Source organism: Marmota marmota, unplaced genomic scaffold (assembly GCF_001458135.2).
Source record: "Marmota marmota marmota unplaced genomic scaffold, marMar, whole genome shotgun sequence".
Lineage (NCBI taxonomy): Eukaryota > Metazoa > Chordata > Mammalia > Rodentia > Sciuridae > Marmota > Marmota marmota.
The window spans coordinates 83262219-83285151 of record NW_026000026.1 but is presented as its reverse complement, the minus strand read 5'-3'; the positions used below and the strand labels follow the sequence as shown (position 1 = coordinate 83285151).

At 33.4% G+C, this 22933-nt stretch overlaps 1 protein-coding gene across 2 annotated transcripts in view; it reads left to right on the top strand.

The window, feature by feature from the left end:
• The window catches only part of Slc27a6 (solute carrier family 27 member 6), a 62234-nt gene that overhangs the window by 23340 nt on the left and 15961 nt on the right, over nt 1-22933 (top strand). For both annotated transcript variants that reach the window (XM_048811815.1, XM_015486501.2), the window contains exons 4-6: nt 2581-2739; nt 5939-6063; nt 21938-22132. In XM_048811815.1, coding sequence (XP_048667772.1) covers nt 2581-2739; nt 5939-6063; nt 21938-22132 — 479 coding nt within the window. The remainder of the gene's footprint in view (nt 1-2580; nt 2740-5938; nt 6064-21937; nt 22133-22933) is intronic.

Sequence of the window (22933 nt, the reverse complement as noted above, 5' to 3'; positions counted from 1 at the left end):
ATTCAACCACTGCCATAAGTAGTGGGAGGAAAATGAGGCTTCTGCCTGTTGTGCTAGGCCTGGAACCAGTTAACCATCACCATCAAAAGATTTCCTTTCATTTCTCCTTCTCCTTCCTATGGATTCCTTCTTTCTTTAACTATTGTTCTCCAATTTCCAAAATTATTGCAGAAAATATCTCTGCTTCTGAATTGAATTTGTCTTGGCATTTTCCATCCTTCCTAATTTACCTCTAATCCCCCATCACTGGACACATCCCTATTCCCACTTTTCTCCCTGGCCCCATCTGGATGCTCCATTCAAATCAAGGGACATGTTAAGAGTTCCAACATCATGAAACCATCAAAGGTTAGAAGAGCCAAAGACTCTGGAGACCATTCAATATACTATTTCTCAAGGAATTTTTTTTTCAAAGAAATGCAATAAAAGTTTCATAAGGATTTAATGGACATACAAGTTTGAAAGGACATTGATATAAATACTGATGTTTCTGTACTGCTTGACTTCTTGAGATCTTTATTGTTAATATGCTTTCTAAATATTTTAAGTAGGTTTGTAAGATGTAGTTTTATCAAACTTACTTTATTCTTCTGGTATTTTTTTTCCTTTAAAGCTCTAAACTCTATCAACTTTTGATCACTTCCACATGTTGCATAAGCTCATGTCCGTTGTTTCTATCAAAAAATCTATCAAATACCTTGTACAATTTATAACAAATTAGTGTTATGATTATTCATTTAAAATTAAGCAACCTAATTTAGTTTATTTTAATCAAAAAGGACCATGCCTAATAAATTTACTAAAGTGCTTTAATGGGGTAACATAAGCATGTGGGAGAAAGCTGGATTGAACGTCCTTCTTTTCTTGACCTGCTTCCAAGTGAAAAGTTATCTATCTTATTTTAAAAGTTGAGTTGCCATGGGATCCAGGGAAGAAAACTAGAGAGGAAAGGAAAGCTATGTTTGGTTAATGAATGTATGGAAAAGCTTCACCATTGTTTACAATGGAATCTGATATGCTTTGATGATCACGTTGTAGGATGGGTTAAATGTGACAGAATGAAAGACTCCTACTTGGAGCTGAATTGTTTTCTAGAAAACTTCTACCTCATGTATAATTTAGATTTGTATTGTGATTTGCCTCATCTTTAGAGTTTTTTTTTTTTTAGTTTTTATAGCAGATATGGGTCCTTGAAAATTACAGTATCTCAAACTATATAATTTTGTAGTTTGGTCTTTCTATACAGATATAAGATTCTATAAGATTCTAGAAATTAATTATAAAATAACTCACACTTTCCTGGCCCCTTTTATAAAGCATATAGAACACTTTGATGTATTTTGTCTCAATTTTTTATATAGTTCACACTGGCATAGGACTTCTTTCATGGCATAGGACTTCTTTCATATATATATACACACACACACATATATATATATACACACACACATATATATATACACACACATATTCTTTCATATATACACACAAATACATATATATTCTTTCACATATATGTATATATCAGAGTTGTTATTTTATGTCAGTTATGTAAGTGTATATATCACATTAATATGTGTGTGCATATGACATTAAATAACAACTCAGCTTTAATAAGGAATAAAAAACACTATATTCTGAGTCAAATATGGTGACCATGGTCTGGGAACACAGATTCAAGTTACCCTACGTGACAAGTTCTGCCATAAAGAAGATTACATGGCTGGATGTGGTGATGCATGTCTGTAATCCCAGCAGCTTGGGAAGCTGAGGCAGGAGGATCATAGGTTTAAAGCCAGCCTCAACAACTTAGTGAGGTCCTAAGAACTCAGTGAGGCCCTAAGCAAATCAGCAAGACCCTGTCTCTAAATAAAATACAAAAAAGGGCTAGGGATGTGGCTCAGTGGTTAAGTGTCCCTGGGTTCAATCCCCAGTACAAAAACAAAACAAAGCAATAAAATGTTACATGAACATTTATGGACAAAAATTATAAATAAATGCATTCAACAGATACATTGGAGGAGGCATTAAGTAGGCAGACTACTACAAGGTGTGAAAATCTCTTCTGTAGGTTTCAGTTGTTATCTCATAACATCCTTAGCTATAGGGTTAGTGAAGGCTGGAGATAATTAAATTTAACATGATATCCCAAGATTTTACCTAATAGACATGATAATGTTAAGTCACAAGTAAAGATTAAAAATCAATGGCTATTTTTCTAAAGAGCCTAAGATGATTTTGGCTATCTACCTTCAATGTTGCATCTCTATATAACCATGATATTTTACTTAGCAGAGGTCCAGCAGTCTGCAGTATCTTTAATGTAGAAGTGGCTTCTTTAGAGTGCTTCAGCTTCACAATATGTGTGTGTGTGTGTGTGTGTGTGTGTGTGTATGCCAGATATGAATGTCTGTTGTTTATAAATTCCACAGCTATGGTATTTTATTATAGTAGCCCAAATGAACTAAGATAGTCAAATATTATATGATTCTATTTATGTCCAAAGTCCAGAGTCAGTTAACTTGTAGAAAAAGAAAGTAAATAATATACATATCTTTTTTTTTTTTTCTTGTCTTCCAGGTCTACCAAAAGCAGCTGTGATTAGTCACTTGCAGGCTTTAAAGGGTTCTGCTGGATTGTGGGCTTTTGGTTGTACAGCTGATGACATTGTTTATATAACCCTTCCTTTGTATCATAGCTCAGGATCTCTCCTGGGAATTTGTGGATGTGTTGAATTGGGTAAGTTTTTTTTTTTAATAAGTTTTCAAAATATCTAATAATTAGAACTTGTGTTCATTATAATTTAAAGCTCTCAGTAGAATTCAGAGTGATTACATGTCTGTTATACAATTATAAAAATATAATTAAATAACTATAATATTTTAAAAACATAATATTTATTATAATACATAACATGTATTATGACATAGAGTAATTCCTGAAGTAGAAAAGTCAAAGTCCTAGGGGATTTGTCCATGTGGTTGGAGCTAGCTCTTGATTGGGCTTCTTTCTCATTATGGTTGCTCATTCCCTAATGGTCTTCCCCCAGATTCCTTAAATGGTGGTGCTAGTATTTCAAGGGGTGGGGGCTGTGGGAGTCAAAGAGATTATTTTATTCACATTCTGTTGATCAAAGAAAGCCCCAATTCAATATTCAAGGTGTAGGAAAGATAGAGCCCACCTCTTCAAGGGTAGAAAAGCAAATTCACATTACAAAGGTAAGGGTGGAGAAGGAATTGTTGAGATCATTTTTGCAAACACTCCATACTAAACACCCAGGAAGTCAGCCAGTACAGCTTGAGACTGAGTAGCTCCCACTCATAAACATAAAAGATTATGTGTTCTTTACTAGCCCTAAAATAATACGTACTGATCATTCATTACTACTTGCATATGTCTAAAATACTATAAAAATAATTATTTAAAATAGCATATTTAGAATATAATCAATACTTTCCATAAATAAAGATTAAATACATTAAATTTTTCTGTATATGTATGAATATTTATGTATGACATGCATGGTGGTCAAAACTGGGTTGTTGGAGCTGGAACAAGATAGCAGCTGAGTAAAATTCTCTGGTGATTGTTTCCCCACAGACACACCAAATTGAACAGCTAAACACACAACAACCTATCTTCACAACAGCTAAGGAAACCCATTGACAGACCATAGTGCCAGTTTTTAATATAACAAAAAGAAAAAGATGCGTAACAGACTGATGAAACCTAACAGTATGGGCAGATTCCAACAGTCTCCACCCATGGCCTGCCTGTGGATAGAGCTCCTGGAACAGTATACGTGCCAGGGGAAGACATGCTGCTCTGGTTTATTGGATTCCAGTCAGAATCATCTGTGACTGATCACTGAGGTCTTGGTCTGTGAGTCCACTCCAGCAATAGACATCCCATAGCAGTATAGACCATGGCCCCTTCTTCATGAAGTGCTGATCTTGGAATGTGGGCTCAGAATGTGATAAATCTTGGTGGCCTTTGTAGCCACATGCGTGGCATAGGAACATGGGGCTAGTCCATCCATGGTTTTATCTGCCCCGAGATGAGCAGAATTCTATACTGCCTGACCACATGTGACTGGGCCTATTCTGGCCCCAGAAACAGGCGTGGGATTTACCTTGTTGGGATTTACCTCACCTTTTAGGTACACCCTATTTTTTGTTTCCTGAAAAACATATCATGTATGGATTTGGAACAAACCTGGGCTTGGATCACCCTTTAGTGCTGTAACAGTGACAACACACCAATAACAGATTATTGACAAGCCTAGATATTCTGAAATAACAGAAGTAAAAAATTTAGAGAAAATAAGCAGCCTGCTTAGAGTTTGGATGGTCACATATAAAGCCAAATTAGGAAGAATGGAACAAATAACTAAAGCCCAACAACTTCGGGCTGCGGTTGTGGCTCAGTGGTAGAGCGTTTGCCTAGCTTGTGTGAGGCACTGGGTTCGATTCCTGGCACCACATAAAAATAAACAAATAAAATAAAGGTATTATGTCCATCTACAACTAAAAAAAAATTGAAAAAAAAAACATGACTTCACATAGCAATCAAAATGAGGTGCCAGAGGGCTGGGCATGTGGCTCAAGCGGTAGTGCGCTTGCCTGGCATGCGTGCGGCCCGGGTTCGATCCTCAACACCACATACAAAACAAAGATGTTGTGTCTGCCGATAACTAAAAAATAAATATTAAAATTCTCTCTCTCTCCCTCTCTCCTAAAAAAAATGATGTGCCAAATTACTATCAGTAATCAGTATGAGAGAACTCTCAGAGAATTAAAGGCAGACATAAAGAAAAATAAAGTACTAAAACATGCTACAACATAGATAAACCTCGAAAATATTATGTTCAGAAAAAAAGGAATTTGACACAAAATGTCAAATTTTATATTATCTCACATGTCTGAAATGTCCAAAATTAGAGTCATAAAATATATAAATTGTTGTCTAGAGTGAGGGAAATTGGGACAACAGAATGACTACTAATGGGTGTGAAATATTTGGGGGAATGGTGAAGGTGTTCTGGAGTTAGTGGTGATGGTTACAACTTTCTGACTATACTAAAAAAAACCTGAATTATACACTTTCAATTGTGAATTATATGGCATGTGAATTATATCCCAATTTAAAAATTAAGGCTTTTTGTTAAAAATCAGGCTGTTAATATTGGGTTCTTTATTGATTAATGAACTTTTTGTTGGTGCTATTTTATTCCCTCTACCTTATTACATCATGACCTCAAGATACATTGAATCTGCATTAAGTTTTTAAAAATAAAAGTAGGTATGTAATCAAGGTCAAAAATAAGTGAATATTCTCTGTTTCTATAAAGACATATATACTTGGGTTGGGGATGTGGCTCAAGCGGTAGTGTGCTCGCCTGGCATGCGTGCGGCCCGGGTTCGATCCTCAGCACCACACACAAACAAAGATGTTGTGTCTGCTGAAAACTAAAAAAAAAAAAAAAAAGAAATATTAAAAATTCTCTCTCTCTCTTTAAAAAAAAATACATATATACAGTTATGCTTTAATTCTTGTAGCTGTTCTACTTATTTTGACTGTTGCTTTCATCGTGTGTGTGTGTGTGTGTGTGTAGGTAGGTAGGATGTATATATGTGTGTATATATGTATATCTTTCAATATGTATATGTGTATATAAATATGATTTTCAAAAGATATATATATATATATAAAAGCATATTTGCCATCAAATATATAACCACAGTATGGGTATTTCAAAAAGAGTCACTGAACTATGAAATCAATGTTTTTAAAATGAGCCTGATATAAATGATTAGAGATGAATTGTAAAAGCCTCAGAAGTGAACAAACATGTTTAGACAGAGAAATGCCATTTGTTTTTATATTAATTATATCCTTGAAGTTTTTCCCCAGTGCCTGTTTTTACCTTTTCTCATAGGTGCCACTTGTGTGTTAAAGAATAAATTCTCAGCAAGTCAATTTTGGAATGATTGCAAGAAGTATAATGTGACCGTGTTTCAATATATTGGAGAACTATGTCGCTATCTTTGCAAACAACCTAAGGTAAGACAACTTATCATTAGAGAACTTAAGTTATTTCAGAAAGAACAAGTATATATATAGAAAAGGTAATTTGTATTTTTTGTTTATACTCCACATTCTTCCAGAACTAGTTTAGCTGAAATAGAAAAATGCGTGCAATATACCAAGATAAAATAAACATAAAATGGAGAAAATAATAAGAGATATATCCAGAAAAATACTAATGTGCCTGTATTATAGCAAAACAGAACACATCCATGATTCAGTGCACTGGAGTTTAGGCTAGTTCAAGTTTCTATTATAAAATTAGATGCATGGTATGTTTACAGAAATCAGCTATTCCAAGTATAAAATAGATAAATCCTTTAAATGTTGTTCTTAAAAAAAAAAACTAATGGCACTGATTATGTTTGCTTTTTCTACTTTTTTTCTTTTGACTACATGATTATATTAGAATATATTTTAGTTTTGCTTTACTTTACAGATAAATTTTGCTCTGATTCTTGCTTTTTTCTCCACCTAAGGCAGTCATTTCCATATTCTTTTGATCAATCACCACCACCTGAAAAATAGACGCGCACAGAGTGCTGCAAGAGCTTGAACTGTCTTTATTGGTCTGTTTGCTTTTTTTGCCCTAGGAAGGTATTTTCCTTTTTCTAGTCTCATTTATCTTTCCAAATACTTACTTTTTAACTTTCTATTTTTCTAAACATTCCCAAGGCTACAACCAACTGTCCTCCTTTATCAAACTGACATTATTGTGTTCAAGAATGGCAGTGGAGGATGCCTCCCCATTCCACAGGTGGAGCAGGACAGCCAGATCTTGGCCTTTGATATATACCTTTCTAGGTTGGGGCTGTCACCATCTTTGCCACCATCACACCTGCTTCCTGCAGAGTTGGTGGACTGGGATATCTTTTCTCATTTCCTCTGGTTAAAATATGGACACATAATTCTTTCACTAATTATTCACAACATAGCTGAGATTATATTGGAGGCATCTAAGCAAGGCTTTATTAAAGATATGGGGTTACTCAGAGGAGACAAATACCGAGAAGACCATGAAATTGGCTAGTTAATCTGATTTAAGAAAATGCTTTTCATTTTGAGCTTGCAGTTTCCCACGAAGAGACCTCCAGTCTATCTCCTGACCTCCTCTTTGGGGCAGGAGAAGCCATCTTCTTCTTTCTTTTCTATCTTCTTCTTTCTTTATCTTGGTTAGAAATTTTCCAAATTACTATAGACACCGCATATCCATAGCTAAGTCATGAAGTTCCAGAGAAAATTTTTGTGGTTTTTGAACTTTTCTCTCTTCAAGAATACTTTGCTTTAGATAAGGATGTGGTCTTACCTGAAGTGTCCCACCCAATAGAACAATAATACCCTAGCTTCATGTATTTTCTCTCCTAGCTTTCAGTGTATTCTTTGGTAATGTGAAATCTGCTAGGTTAATTTAGGGAATCAATGCCTTCCAGTAAGATTAAAGCCACTTTCAATGGTGTTTCATTACTATAAATAGTACAAGACATAGGTTCTAACTAATGACACTCTTTATATTATTTCTTAATCATCACCCAGCCATTTTTGTTGCCTCTCTAACCTCTTAATAGCAACATCAGCTCTTCTAAGGTAATATATTTATCTAAGTATTAATAAATAATTAATAAATTTTATTTTTTTTCTAAAATTTTACCAACTTAATGCTGTAGTTAGTGTCATTGTGCAATTTAGCCACTATAGAGCCTCAGGAATGAAAGTAAATAGTTAAAGGGTATGGATAATTTTTCTGATTTTTCTGGAGTATTTCAAGATTTCTGTTCAAGGTGGGCAAAGTGATTTAGAATCCCATTCACCACATGGGAGTATGCCTATTACACCGTTCTTTGTGAGTACTGGGTGCTATTAAAATCAGTGGGCTTTCTCTTGTGCTTCATGGAGAACTAGAAGTCCTTGAAGCCCCCTGAAAAGTCTCTGAAAAGCAGAGCAGAGGAGCGCAAGCAGGCCAGTCTCCATACCGACACTTTTGAATATTGTAGATGAAACCCAGTTTCTTCAGGCTTCTCAAAGGACATTTAAGTTTTTTTTTTTGATTGTTTTTAATTGGGAAAATGATTACTTAATGTCATTTATGTTTTTTAGACTAAAAAGAAGAATGCATTATTTTTCTCTGTTTAGCTTACAAAGCAGATAGCTTTCTATCTCTGTTATCTTTACCAAAAGTCTCTTCTGAGTCTTACCCACTTATCTTTTGGGCCCAGAATATTTTATATCTGTTTGAAGTTTCACTTTACATAATAAAGGTATTAATAGTGTGTCATATTGGCTAAAAATCTTTTCTCAGGGTGCTTTCCTTTGAATTTTTAATGAACTGATACATCTTTTTAATCTCTCTGAATTTGTATTGCACTAGTTTTAGGAAAATATTTCAGCTGCAGATAATTTAAGGGAATTAAGAACTGAAAAAGAATTCCTGGTTGTCTTTAATTGATTTTATTTTAATTTCTAATTTTAATTCTTAATAAATCTTTTTTGCATAAAAGATAATTTTCATGAAAGAGGAGGAAATGGAAATAAATATAGCTTTGCCCAAAGGAAAACTTGATTTTTTTTTTAAGGAAAGAAGCTTTGCATTACCTAATCTGCTTTTGTTGATTCCACACAAAAACAAGTACAAGCAGTTCTTGGCATTAAAGATTAGAAAAAGGAGAAAGTCATTTGTTCTGACACATCCATTAAAGGAGATCTTGCTTTTTTTGCTGTCCACTGTTCCTTTCAATGAGCATTTCTCGAGGTGAAGGGAGTATCCACTGACCTCAGCAGTGGATTCTGGTAGGGCCAGAGTGAACAACCAGGTAGGGTCTCACCTCAGAGAACTAAAACTAAGCATCTCATAAGCCATTGTTTGAAACCTCCCATGCACTTATTTAAAAGGAATCTTTAAATAAAAGAAAGCAGCACCAGGGGTTTTCAAAATAAATCCAGTTTTGTTGACAATATGCACATAAATAGTAGATTCTAAAAGAGATTTACCTGCAGTCAAAAGTCTCAGTCTGAATTGAGTGTTTACATGGATTTCCATTAAAGCTTCTTAAGACTGGTTTTCCCTGACTGGCAGCCTTTATCCACCCCCATTTTTTTTTTTTTAAATTCAAAATTGCAGTTACCAAAGTTCCTTCAGTATAAACGTTAGATGCCTCTTTACAATGGTTCGCAGCAGCAGTAGATGTACAAAAAGCCAAAGGAACCGATTCTTCTTGGTTATGCAGAGATGGTCTAATAATTTGCCTTTTTGCTTTCATGATGAATTTGTGTTTCTTTTCCATGCCTCCATCTGTTAGTATTCTCTTCTCAAACATTCTAAAAACTTAAGGTTGATACAAAATTGCCTGTATTTAAACTTATGGAGGTTGTTTCCTGTTTTGTTTTGTTTTGTTTTTGTGTCTATACAGGTAATTCAGCTACAATCTTTTTAAAAAAAATTTTGAGTTAGGGTCTTGCTAAATTACTGAAGGTCTGGCTAAGTTGCTGAGGCTGCCCTTGAACTTGTGATTCTGCTGCCTCAGCTACCTAGGTCTCTGGGAATATAGGTGTGTACTACTTGGAAGGTCACTTTTCTTGGGCATTAAAAGAGACTATTCAGCCTGTATGTATTTGGAATTCTCAGGAATCCAGCCCATGTGTTGGAAGAAAGAGGCTTTGTTTCTAGGATGGAGATGTTGATCTGGTAGGAAGAAACTTCTATTCAGTCCCTGTCTCATTGCATTGCAGTTCTGCTTGTACTTCTGAGACTAAAAAGCTCCCAAAGAGCCTTTTGAAGAAAACAGGCCTTGGTTTGGTGTATGTGACTCCTTTGCTGGTATCATCATATCAAGCTGAGACATGGTACTGAAAGCCAGAGGGAAATAAATGTCTATTGAAATCCAAGACCTTAGAACTTCTCTGTGTTAAATGCTCTGAACCTTTCAGAAAATTCTTTTTTACATTTTAAAAGGAATTTTAAATTGGTGAAGGTGAAATGACTATTATCTGTTTATTGGGAGTGGCTTACAATATGTGGATGTGCAAACTGTATTCAACATTAAAACTGCTGAAAGATTCAATTTTCTTTTTGAGATTCACTAAGGGAAGGGCAAAACTACTAGTATTGATGGCTTTCTATTACTGAAACCATGAGGACAGGGTTAGAAAAATAGAACATGGGTTTTGAAGCATTTTAGAATTGGTTTCCTTCCTTTTTCCCTCCTTTCCTTTTTTCCACATATGTGCTGTGAACCCCTCTTATGCACCAGGCCCTATTGCAGGCATTACGGTGGGCACTATCATAGGTACTGCAGTGCAGCCAAGCACAGAACAGGCATCCATCCCTGCCCTCATAGAGCATATGCCTATGTAGTTCAAATTCTGACTCTTTATGATATGTGCCCTTGGACCTGAACTTCATTATCCCAATTTGCCAAATGGAAATAACGTTATTTTATACAGTGACTCTGATGATTGAAATGAACTAACACAATAACCTGGATTTGGGGGCTCATACATGTCTGCCAACTTTGCTTTTCCTAATATGCTGCAAACAGCTTTTGTTCCTGCCCTGTGCTTTCTCTCTCTCTCTCTCTCTCTCTCTCTCTCTCTCTCTCTCTCTCAAATGTCTCTCTGCATGTGTCTTTTCTGTGTATCTCAGTACTTTTGCTTCTGTGTGCAACTCTAAGTGTCTCCTTATTTGTGTGTCCCTGTGTGTGTGCACCTCTGTATCTTCTTTGTGTATGTTTCTGGGTCTAGTTTGTCCCTTTTTTGTTTTCTCTGGGTCTATGTCTCACTTTGTGTGTGTGTGTGTGTGTGTGTGTGTGTGTGTGTCCATGCATATGACAGAGAATTTCTCTGTGCATGCATCTCTGTCTTTATCCCTCTGTGTGGCTCTGTACCTGTGTGAAGGTGTCTTATTTTGTACCTGCATGTGCTTGTGTGTGTCTGTATCTCTCCGTATGGGTCTAACTGTGTATGTAATTCTGTGTCTATATTTCTGTGTATCTCTATTTCATTATTTCTTCTTTGTTCATTTCTATTTCTCTCTATCTTTTGCTCTCTATCCCCCTCCCTCTCCATTCCCTATCCCTTTCTTTCTCCTTCACACTCTTTCCTTTTCTCTTTCCCTAACTCACTCTCAATCTGCCCCTCTCTCACTTTTTTGTTTTGCTCTGTCTGCCTCCTTCTTCCTCCCTCCCTCCCTTCCTTCCTTCCTTCCTTCCTTCTCTCATTTTCTTTTACTTTTACTCTGTCTTTTCTGCTGTCTCTGTCTCTCATGCTTTCTCTCTCACCCAAGCTTTTCACTTGTGTATGTATGTATGTTATTCATTTAATTATACTCATTATGATTATGCATACTCACTTCATTCCATTCCCAGCATAGTTTAGATATTCAGCAATATTTAGTAGCACCCTCATATTTAGGAAGGATAAAAAGGAATAGGAATTTATTTTAAAGAAGCCCTAAGAAGAGACTTATGAAGAAAGGACTTATGAATAAAGTAGATATTTTTTAAAAATTATAGATGGATGTTATCAAGATTTGGTTGCATTTTAGGTAACACCATTAGTTTCATAGTATCTCAAAACTGACACATATAAACCAAATCTAAATAGCAACATTAGACTCTTCCCTCAATATCTGGATATTCTGGGCTCACACTTAAGGCTCCCTTTGTCCATTCTGATGACTTTTTTTTCTTCCTCATATTTGTCATTCCTCGGACCCTGCTTTTTGCATTTCTGTGACCATACCTGTGTTTTTACCCTCTGTGTCTATTCTCTAAACCATATCACCTACTGACCTTTGACCCCACCAACCTCCCAATCCATTATCCACTTGATGCCAGGTTAATTTTATTGCATCAGTCTTTACTTGATAGCTCCCCTGACTTCCAGTTGGCTTCCAGGAGCCATCAGTAGAGGTTCACAACACAAATAACTGGGCCATTCTTTTAAAGACTCATCTGATTAGTGCTTTGCACACCTAATAGTTTGTCCAATGTGCATAGGAATCTAAGTCACTGAACTACAATCAGGCTATTCACCCCATTTAAAAAATAAAGCCAGCTCCCAGTAATTTCCAAGGCAATAAAGCCCTTTGGGCAGAGGAGACATAAAATAAAGATACATAGGACTGTGGATGAGAAAATTAAGAGAGCCAAAATTTATAGCATCAGTGTGTGGTCCAATTGACCAGATAACATTTAATGTGTTCTAATGATAATAATAAGCTTTCACTATTGAGATTGATATTAGAATAGGTGTCAGTAAGCTTTTTCTGCAAAGCACTAGATTAGTAAAAATTTTGGGCTTTGTAGGTCATAGTGTCTCTCACATGTGCTTTTTTCTGTCTGTGTGTTTCAAAAGCAGCAACAGATGATCTGCAAATAATTAGGCATAGCTGTGCTTTAAGGAAACTTTATTTATTAAAATAGGGGTAAGTCAGATTTGACTCTTGTAGGACATGGTTTGTCAAGTCTTAATTTAGACAACATATGAATATTGTACATTCCTTAAAATAAAATTTCTATTCCTGTGTAAACTAGTTTCTTAAAACTGCTTCTTCTCCTATTTTTTCCCTTCCTCCACATATGCATGTGTGAGAACATATATGCCCCAAATAAGGATATCCTCTGGGCTTGCTGTAGGGCTTTATATGATTTCTATGCTATCATTATTATTTTAAATTTTATTTTTGTCAATGGACCTTTATTTTGTTTATTTTTTTGTGGTGCTGAGAATCAAACCCAGTCTGTCACACGTGCTAGGCAAGCACTCTACCACTGAGCTACAACCCCAGCCCTGATTTCTATATTATTATTATAAGTAAATGAATAATATTATCTTATTTATATATCTTTCCATGTTCATCTTTGATTCGAGGAAACAAATATCTTAATATTGTTACTGGCAACATTTGATAATTTTCTCGATAATTTGTAATAATATTTGTACAATAATTTGTATAATAATTATAATTTAATCATTTATGCAGATTAATTTACTATGCTTAACACTTTGAAGTGCTTGTGTTTGGATTCTCAGTGACATTTCAAAGAAAGATTTTAGAGAATTGGTTAAAAGTACTTTGTGTTTGTGTGCCTAATGAGTCAACATTTGTGAACATTTAGACTTTAATTAATTGATGACCTTCTATTTGCAAGTCTTTGGATAAATGTACTTGAACAAATTAGAAGTAAAGTAAAACTTACATGGAATATAAATTGGCCATAAATGAGGTGAATCCTCATGTGAAATGTAAGAAGTTCATCTTTTTCATAAAGTTTATTCTAGATGAATATAATCATTAAATATAAAGAAGAGAAGAAGAAAATAATTTCTAGGTTATTATTCTTGCTATTTTTGCTTATGGGAAGGGAAAGTATATTTTTAATCACAAATTAAGTAGAAATATTAACATCAGATTTGCATATATTTAACTATAGAAATAAACACTGAATATAATACTAAAATAAATTACAGAGCAGAAAATATTTGTAAATTATTAAACAAAGTTTAATCTTCAGAATATATTATTAAATGACAAGCATTCTATTAGTTAAAACAAAGTTATTTAAATAAGATATACTGTATTTCTTATTAAACTGATATTTTAAATTAATTGAAAATCCCTTAGTGTTAGTTCATTAAAGAGGTAGCTACCTCACCCCTCTCAGTAATATATAAACATGAATCTTTAGATGTCAGGTAACTAAGTAATAAAAATGTTTACAACTATTAACTTCTTCCAGGAATCTATCCTAATGAAATATAAATTCATAGACAAGATGTTAATTCAGTATTATTTATAGTGGTGGACATTTAAAAACCATGTTGAAATCCAAAAATAGATGAGGAAATAAATTTTGGTATAATTATATGATAATAATTAAACCATGGAAAATTATACTTTTGAAGAATAGTAGCTAATAGTTTAAGAATCTTTAGAACATATTTATAAAGTAGACTAGCAATATTCAGTATGATTTTAACTTTTAACATATATACATATATGGATATGTAAAATATTAACAATACTGTTATAGTGATATAGATATTTTATTTTTCTTTATTATATGTTTTCTCTGATTTGTGCATAATTGATTATCAAAAGAAATATACATTTTCTTTACCCCCTCAACACTATATAATGTGTTGATTGATCTTTCCTCACATTCCTCAAAGTATCTTTTAAATCTTGATCTTTATTTAAAAGAAGAAAACAGAATAAAGACATTTTGAGATAGAAATTAATTTGATAGTTTTGGACACAAGCCTTGATTCTATTTTGATCATTTGATTTTCTGATCAATGGAATAGTTTAGGGCAATTATTTATTGTTACTTAGTAAACTGGTATAGCTGCAGCCCACACAACTTAAAGCCAGTGCAATTTGGTTTATAAAGACTTCATATTGGTCTGTGGAACACACCGATACCTTTTCATCAATAAAACTTGCCAAAACTCATCTCTGACCTGAAAAGCATCTAAAAGTTATGCCACATAAAAGATTGTTCTCTGTTCAATCAAAATAAATCACAAGATTTGCAACACTACAGTTCTTTTTGTGGAAAAATAGCAACAGATAACCCAAGAGCTAGTTCCATGTCAGATAAGCTATACCGAACATACAGTTGGGATCCAGGACAGCATTACTGTGTGCTGTGTTTGGTAGTAGAAAACAACCAACTCTGTCTTGGAAGGAGCAGCTCTTATAGTGAGTGAGTTTCTCTATCCTCATGATAGTTTCCTTCAACCCCTTTGTCACTGACTCAAATACATTAACAGGTGGAAGTGTTATTTCAGACGGTTCTACAATCTTGGTTCTTATTTTTTTAATTGAATTTATTTATATCAAAGTGTACTTTTATGCACTAAAAAACAGTAGTCTCAGGAATATTCTACACTATCAACACTTGATCTCTAGAAGAAAGCACCTTTAATTCTTTTAGGGTATTTTTGGTTATTATTTATCCTTCTATTCCTCAATAAAATATGTATGCTACTATTTCTTGACTTTTCAGGTTTTTAAAAAAGTCCTTTTAATAGATACATAAAAACATAAAATTGTACATATTAGTGGGCTACTATGTAATGTTTTGATAGGTATACATTGCATAATGCTTACATCAGATTAAATGTATTTCTCTCTTCAAACATTTGCTATTTCTAGGGTTGAGGGTATAGCTCAGTAGTAGAGTATTTGCTTGGTATATGCAAGGACCCAGGCTCAATCCCTAGCACAGTAAAAAAAGAAAATGCTATTTATTTATGGAGAAAATTTACAAAATTCTTTCTTCTAGCTTTTTGAGATGTACGTTGCACTATTGTTACCTACAGTTACTGTACTGTATAATAGCACACTGATGTTTCAGTTTTAACTTTCTTCTACCTGACTTCATACTCACATACACATGTCTTTCCTCTCTATGGTACCAATACAATTACAATATTTTTTAAATACGTTGATAACCACTTTAAAAATATTATCAATATACAAATATATAAATTTTGTTTGTAGCTAAGATAATTTTAATATAATTACAACTTGTTTTTTCAACTTGTTATTTCTTTGTAAGTAATAATTAGCATGTTTTTATTTTTTTAATTTAGATTTTTTATGCCTGTCATTAATTCTTCTCAAACTCTCTATTATAGTTGAAATTTCTCAATGAAATTTCACAACACTAAGTATTTTCAGTAAATTTTATTTTGCTTTTTCTTCAGCACAACCCCCAGAGTTGTTATCAGTCATTGCATCTCAAGTGTGAAGAATATTCTGATTTCTATCACCATAAATTAGTTTTGCCTGCCTTTACAAAACTAAATCTAAATAGAAATAGAATCCTTCATATGCTTATGTTGTTCTTGCTTCTTTCATTCAACACTATCTGTGAACTTTGTCTTTGTTTTTGTGTACAGTAATAGTTCATTCTCTCTCCGTGTTTTAGAGTTGTAGGAGACAGAAAAAGGGTCTCCCTGAAGATGCTCATCCCTTAATTCCTGGAACATGTGAATATGTGGGCATTAGGGACAGTTGCAAAGGGGACTTTGCAGATATAATTATAGTTCTGAACCTTAAAATATGGGGATTAGCCTGTTGGATGTAATATAATCTCATGAACTTTTAAAACATATTTTTCTTTGACTGTAACCAATGGATATGTAAAATAGAGGAAGGTCAAAATTTCCAAAGCATAAGTTTTGAGGCAATGTGTCTTTCTGGTTCTTATATATAGAGGAACATATGAAAGGAATATAATGATGTCCTAGCTCAAGGCATCCTCCAACCCACAGTTAGCAAAAACAGAGTCCTACAACCTCAAGAAACTAGACTGTTGAGAACCTGAATGAGCTGGGAAATGTAGAGTTCCAAGAGGTCCTGATAAGAGCCCAGCCAGTCCACACTTTCATTTCAACTTTGTGAGTACAGGATTACATACATCAGTTGAGCCATCATAGACTTCTAACCTACAAGAATTGTGAGATAATCAATTTGCAGGTTTTATAAATATTTCTTTACTTATTGATGGACCTTTTTTTTAAATTTATTTATGTGGTGCTGAGAATCAAACTCAGTGCCTCACATATGCAACGCAAGTGTTCTACCACTGAGCCACAAACCCAGCCCATACATTTGCTGTTTTAAGTTGCTAAATTTGAGGTAGTTTATATGGCAGCAATAGAAAACTAATGCAAGCATATTCTATTGCTATAAAGCAACATTTTAAAAATCTATTTTACTATTGATGGATCTGGATTATTTCCATTTGAGACCTTATATGATTAACGATGCTGCGTATATTCTTATATATGTCTTTTGGCAAATATATGTACATGTTTCTCATGATAATTAATCAAGAGTAGAGTTCGTAAATTATATTATATGCATATATTCAGTGTTAGTAGCTATTTCCAAACATTTTATCAAAGTAGGGGTACTAATAATATACAGTCTTTACCCTCTGTGAGAGTTCCAATTTCTCCGAATCCTTGCCAACTTGTTGGAAGATTTATAATGCTGAAAAAGAAAAGGCCATTTTTTGTGTTTATTGCCATCATATGACATTTTGATTTATATTTCTCTGATGACTAATGACTTTTTTCACATACTTACTGGATACTTGAATATTTTCTTTGAAGAATGGGTGCTCAATATTTTATCAAGCTGTAGCAGCAGCACTGCTCATCACACTTTGGTAAAACTGACTGTAAGGAAACAATGAGCCCAGATGAATTTATGCAGTTAACTACTTATAGCTCAGAAGGTATCAGAAGCTTCTCTTCACATCTCATGTCTGCCACAGTCTCCCACCCCCCGCCAAGTCTCATGAGACAATGCAGAGGTGCATCCAGGTGCATGCAATGTTTGTGGCATAGATCTATGCCTCAGCTAAGAAATACTACCCTTATGAATGTTCCAGTCACTTAAGGGAATTCTGGTGACCCCTGCCCTTCTTTTACTTCCTACTTCCAGAAGAGAAGGGAAACATTATTATCATAAAATGTAAATAAAGTTTCACTGTGACCCAAAAGCTATGCAACTTCCAGGCTATTTGTTATGCAGGCATTCTTGAAATGATAGTCTGGTGTGTGTGTGCACATATACAGATATGTATATGCACATATAAATAATTATAAATATAATATTAATAATTTAATGTACTTATAATAAAATATGCATTCATATATGAACATAGAAACCTATATTTGATTGTTTATATGTGTTTTATATGTGATTTTTAGTATCATAAACGCTATTTGCTCTATAAATGTCCTAGAAAAGATAGTCTATAAATTTCAGGCTATATATCAGATCATAAACACTCATACACGTACACACACATACATTTATTTATATATGTCATGAGGGATTGTCTCATTTATTTTTCATTTACTTTCATTTATTTTTCTGTGTGGTATTTATGTTTTTTTTTAATTTAATTTGAAAAATGTGTGCATCAGGGGAGAGAGAGAGACAGGAGAGGGAGGGAGCCAAATCATATTTTTTCAAATATTTATTTTTAACACAATACATTTTCCTTTAATTTTTATTGTCTTATTTTCCTAATTTCTGCCAGGTTTGGTCGCGCACTCCTGTAATACCAGCAACTTGGTACAATGGAGTAGGAGGTTTGCAAAGTCCAGGCCAGCTTCAGCAACTTAGCAAAACCCTTAGCAATGTATAGCGACCCTGACTCATAAAAACTAAAAAGGACTGGGAATGTAGCTAAGTGTTTAAGCACCCCTGTGTTCAATCCCCAGTGTGTGTGTGTGTGTGTGTGTGTGTGTGTGTGTGTGTATGGAAATGCTGAACCCTTTAACGTAATAAAAGTACTCAAGGAGAAATAGAGAAATAAAAGAAAAATATAAGAACATGTATCTAAAGAGCAACTTTTTCTTTAGCCATAGGTTGTTTAAAATAATGTGGATTATCATCCAAACATTTGGAGATTTTCTAGTTGTCTTTTTGTAATTGATTTCTTACTTCATTTTATTGTCAGAGCACATACTCTGAATAAATCTTAGAGCTTTTAATTTGGTTAAGATTCATGATAGGACCCAACATATGATTGATCTATTTTACTAAATGTTTTATGGGCACTTGGAAATAATGTGTATTCTTTAGTGATTTATCATACTATCTGTCCACATAAATTAGATGAAGCTGATGAATTTTCTTCACATTTCTCTGTTCTTATGATTCTTTTCCTGTTTATTTTATCGGTACTTAAAGAGATAAGTTAAAAACAAATTTATCTATTTCTCCTTTTAGTGCTTTAATCTTGCTTTCTATATTTTGACTGTTAGGTGACTAGAAATACAGAGTTGTTATCTTTCTGATGAATTGGACCTTTTATCATTATTAAATATCCCTCTTTATCTGCAGAAATGTGTCTTATTTATAGTCTACCATGTTTGGCATTAGTATAGTCATAATAGCTTGCTCTTGGGTTCTGAAGATATTAAATGTCTTTTTCCATCCATTTATTCTTAATTTTTCTAACATCTAATACTTAAGATGTGTTTCTTATAAGTAGCAAGTAGTTAAGCTTTATATTTCTATATATTTGGAACATCTTTTATATGCAGTATTTAGTCCAATTATGTTTATCTATTTACTGATATATATCAGCTTAAATCTTCTATCATGTCTTTCTACTTGTTTTTATCCATTGTTTGTCCCTGCTCATGCTTTTCTTATTTCCTTTTAAAACTATATTTTTATTATTAAATTTTTCTCATCAACTAACTCTTTAGATACACGTTCTTACATTTTTCTTTTATTTCTCCTTGAGTACTTTTATTACTTTAAAGGGTACATACAGCGTTTGCTTATTACATTCTATCTTAAAATAGCATTTCTCTATTTATTTGACATTGCAAAGATTTTATAACACTTTAATTTCATTTACTTACCTTTAATCTTTTATTTTTTTTGTTATCACCTATTCTATTTCTACATATTTAAAATTGCAGGAGTAATATTAACATTAAAATATCAACATTCATTTACATGTACCATATTTGCTTTTCCTGATCTTCCTCATGCCTTCCCACTTTTTATAAGCATGTTTGTTTGCTTGATCCTGTATAATATTATTTATTTTTCTTTTGTGCTAAAAACTTATGTTAGCATTCCATCTAGTACCCCTCCACTAAAAAAAGTAATTTTTGGTGATGTTTTTGGTGGTTAGTTGGTGATACTACTAAAGAGCTACATACCTAACCTAATTTTTAGAGCCTCAGATATGCTAGGTAAGCACTCTACTACTGAGCTATATCCCTATCCTAATTTTTAGTTTTTATTTATATGAAAACATATCTTTTGTCTTTAGTTTTGAATGATACTTTCACTGACTATAAAATGCTAGCTTGACAATTATTTTCTTCAGTATCTTAAAGACACTATCTTATTTTCTTCTAGGTTTTGTAGTTATTGTTGAAAGGTCAACCTAAATAGTCATGATGTCCCCTTTCAAATTGAAAAATCTCTACCTGCTTTTAAAATCTTCCGACCTCCCTCTTTCTCTCATTTTTGCATTTTTTTTCTTCTTGGAAATTTTACTAGAAAATGTCCAAGTGTATTCTCCTGGCATTTATTCTATCTGAGGTTTTAAATCTTGAAACGATAGCTTGATGTTTTATCATCATTTTGAAAAATTATGTTAAAATATTTTGAGGTATTATTTTTTTCTCCATCTTTCTACTGTTTTGTAAGATTCTACTTGTATGGATTTTAAAACTTTTATTGTTATGCACATATCTTTTAAGTCCTTTTATGTATTTTTACCCTTTTTTTAAAAAAAAATCTATGACTTGGTTGTATTTCAGAATGAAGCATTAGAAACCTGACTGCTCCTGAATGCAATTTGTTGACAGAAGGGTTAGGTTCTAAGATGACTGAGGTAGCATCAAGCCATTTTATTAAGGTACTTCCCAAGAGTCACTCTCTTGGAATGATTGGTTTGTGATAACAGCTCATAAGTTTCCTGCTCTGGTTTATAATTCTGAGTGTCAGAGTTCTGAGGTCAGAGTAGTGAAAAAAAAAACCTTTAGTTATCCAATCCTTTGGTGCAGACTTCTTTTTACTCTTCTGTTTTCAGAAGGTCCCTCAGCAGGAACTAGTGTGTGTCTGATTGCTTTTCTCCAAAGATTAATTCTTTAGTATTTGGCTAATACATGCCAAGAGCAGACTCAGATGCTTTGTCTGAATTAGGATGTCTTGTGGTTCTGAAATAAATTCCAGGCTATTTGCTTTCCTCATTCTTTTCTGATGTTTGCTTGACATTTTTCAGGATCACTTGTTGATGACTCACCTCTAGGTTTAGATGTCAATATTATGCATCCTGCTTAGTTATGTGCCTTTTATCTGTTCACTTTTTATTCCTGCAAATTACCTCTTACTTGCTTATTTGTTCTTGAGAGTTCATAGATTAAAATCTTTCTTTTAAAGTCAGGTTAGTGTGGTCAGAAAACAAATTGAGACAAATAATGTGATTAATTTATCATTTTAAATTATAAACACCAGGAACATTGATTTCTCTATTTTATTATAGATGCTGATTATCATTACTTCTGATTATGTTGTATTACTTTTGGTGATGATGGAGGTGGCTCTGAACAAATTGTGGATTTACTATGGCTACCCTGATAAGATATTCTTACTTTAATTTTAGGACAGTGTATAATTCATGGTAATCAACAGGATTTATTGAATTAGGACAAAATATAGTCTAATTTTTTCCCTTTATTTCTAAACTAGGAACTAAATATACAATTTGAGACTATTGAACATTCTAAAATAATAGTTGCATGTAGTTGTCATAATATTTGCAAGCCAAATATTACATTGATTCTGTGGTCTCGATTTATTATTTACTCCATTCTAGGCTGCAGTATATAAGTAAGAAAGGTATTATTATTTATTTTGTTTTACACATAAATATGAGAATCAGAGTAGGAGTCAATGCCTTATTCAAAATTATGCAGCTGATAAATGTACAACTAGGAGAATAAACTCAATTATATTTCCTGTGTTTACAATATTGTAAAAAAAAATGCTTTTTTTCTGAAATATCCTTGCTTTCTCATCGGATACTTACCAAAAGAAAAAATAGCCTTCAGCAACCTGGAAATTAGAAAGAGCTTTTACCAGCTATGGGGAAATACAAGCTATATTACTCTTTGCCAATGTTATTTTCTTTAGCTGTTGGACACCATTCTGCAAGAGACTTACGTGATTTTATTTTCACTTCTCTTCCACTGTTGCTCAGATACAGCTTATTGCTGGAATATTTACCATTTACATAATAATTATAATGAAAGAAAATTTGGTAACTATAAGTAAAACCTTTTCTTCTAACAGAGAGAAGAAGAAAAGGATCATCAGGTGCGTCTGGCAGTTGGAAATGGTATACGGAGTGATGTATGGAGACAATTTTTAGACAGGTTTGGCAATATTAAGATGTGTGAACTTTATGGAGCTACTGAAGGGAACATTTCTTTTATGAACCACACTGGGAAAATTGGATCTGTTGGAAGAACTAATTTCTTTTACAAAGTAAGTACAGCATTTTCTTTATAAAAGAGACATATTGAAGTCTGCTCTTTTCTAGACTCTGTGCTTGTAAATTATGGTAAATATTATCATCTCTTTTAAGTTGGGAGATTCTGTAAATAAATGGTGGCTGTAGGTGAACTATGATGTTACAGATTATGGAAACCTCAGTCATAGCCTGTATTTTCACCCTATAGTATGAGGTTAATACTAGCAAATTTTTTGTTCACTTTTAAGTTTAATGATATAATGTCTAAGTAGTAAACATAGGTCGTGAAATAACTAATTTTACTCTTTACATTTTCCTTAAGTATTTTTATTCTACCAGTTCTACTTATCTTTAATTGCTTATGCTTCTTAAAAATTATATGTAGTCTTTTAATATACAAAAATAAAAATTTATATTAAGATGCCACTAAAACTTAAAGGCATTCAATGTCAATGATGATTGCTCGATATCAACAATGAAACACAATATAGTGGCATAGTTTCAACTGGCCTGGAGAAAATAACTATCAAACTAAACTAGAATTTATACTCAATAATAGTATTTTTTTTTTAATTTTTTATTGTGGGTTGTTCAAAACATTACAAATTTCTTGACATATCATATTCGACACTTTGATTCAAGTGGGTTATGAACTCCCACCTTCACCCCATACACAGATTGCAGAATCACATCAGTTACACATCCATTGATTTACAAATTGCCATCCTAGTGTCTGTTGTGCTCCGCTACCTTTCCCATCCTCCACCCTCCCCCCTCCCCACCTCTCCCCTCCCCTCCCCTCCTCTCTCTCTACC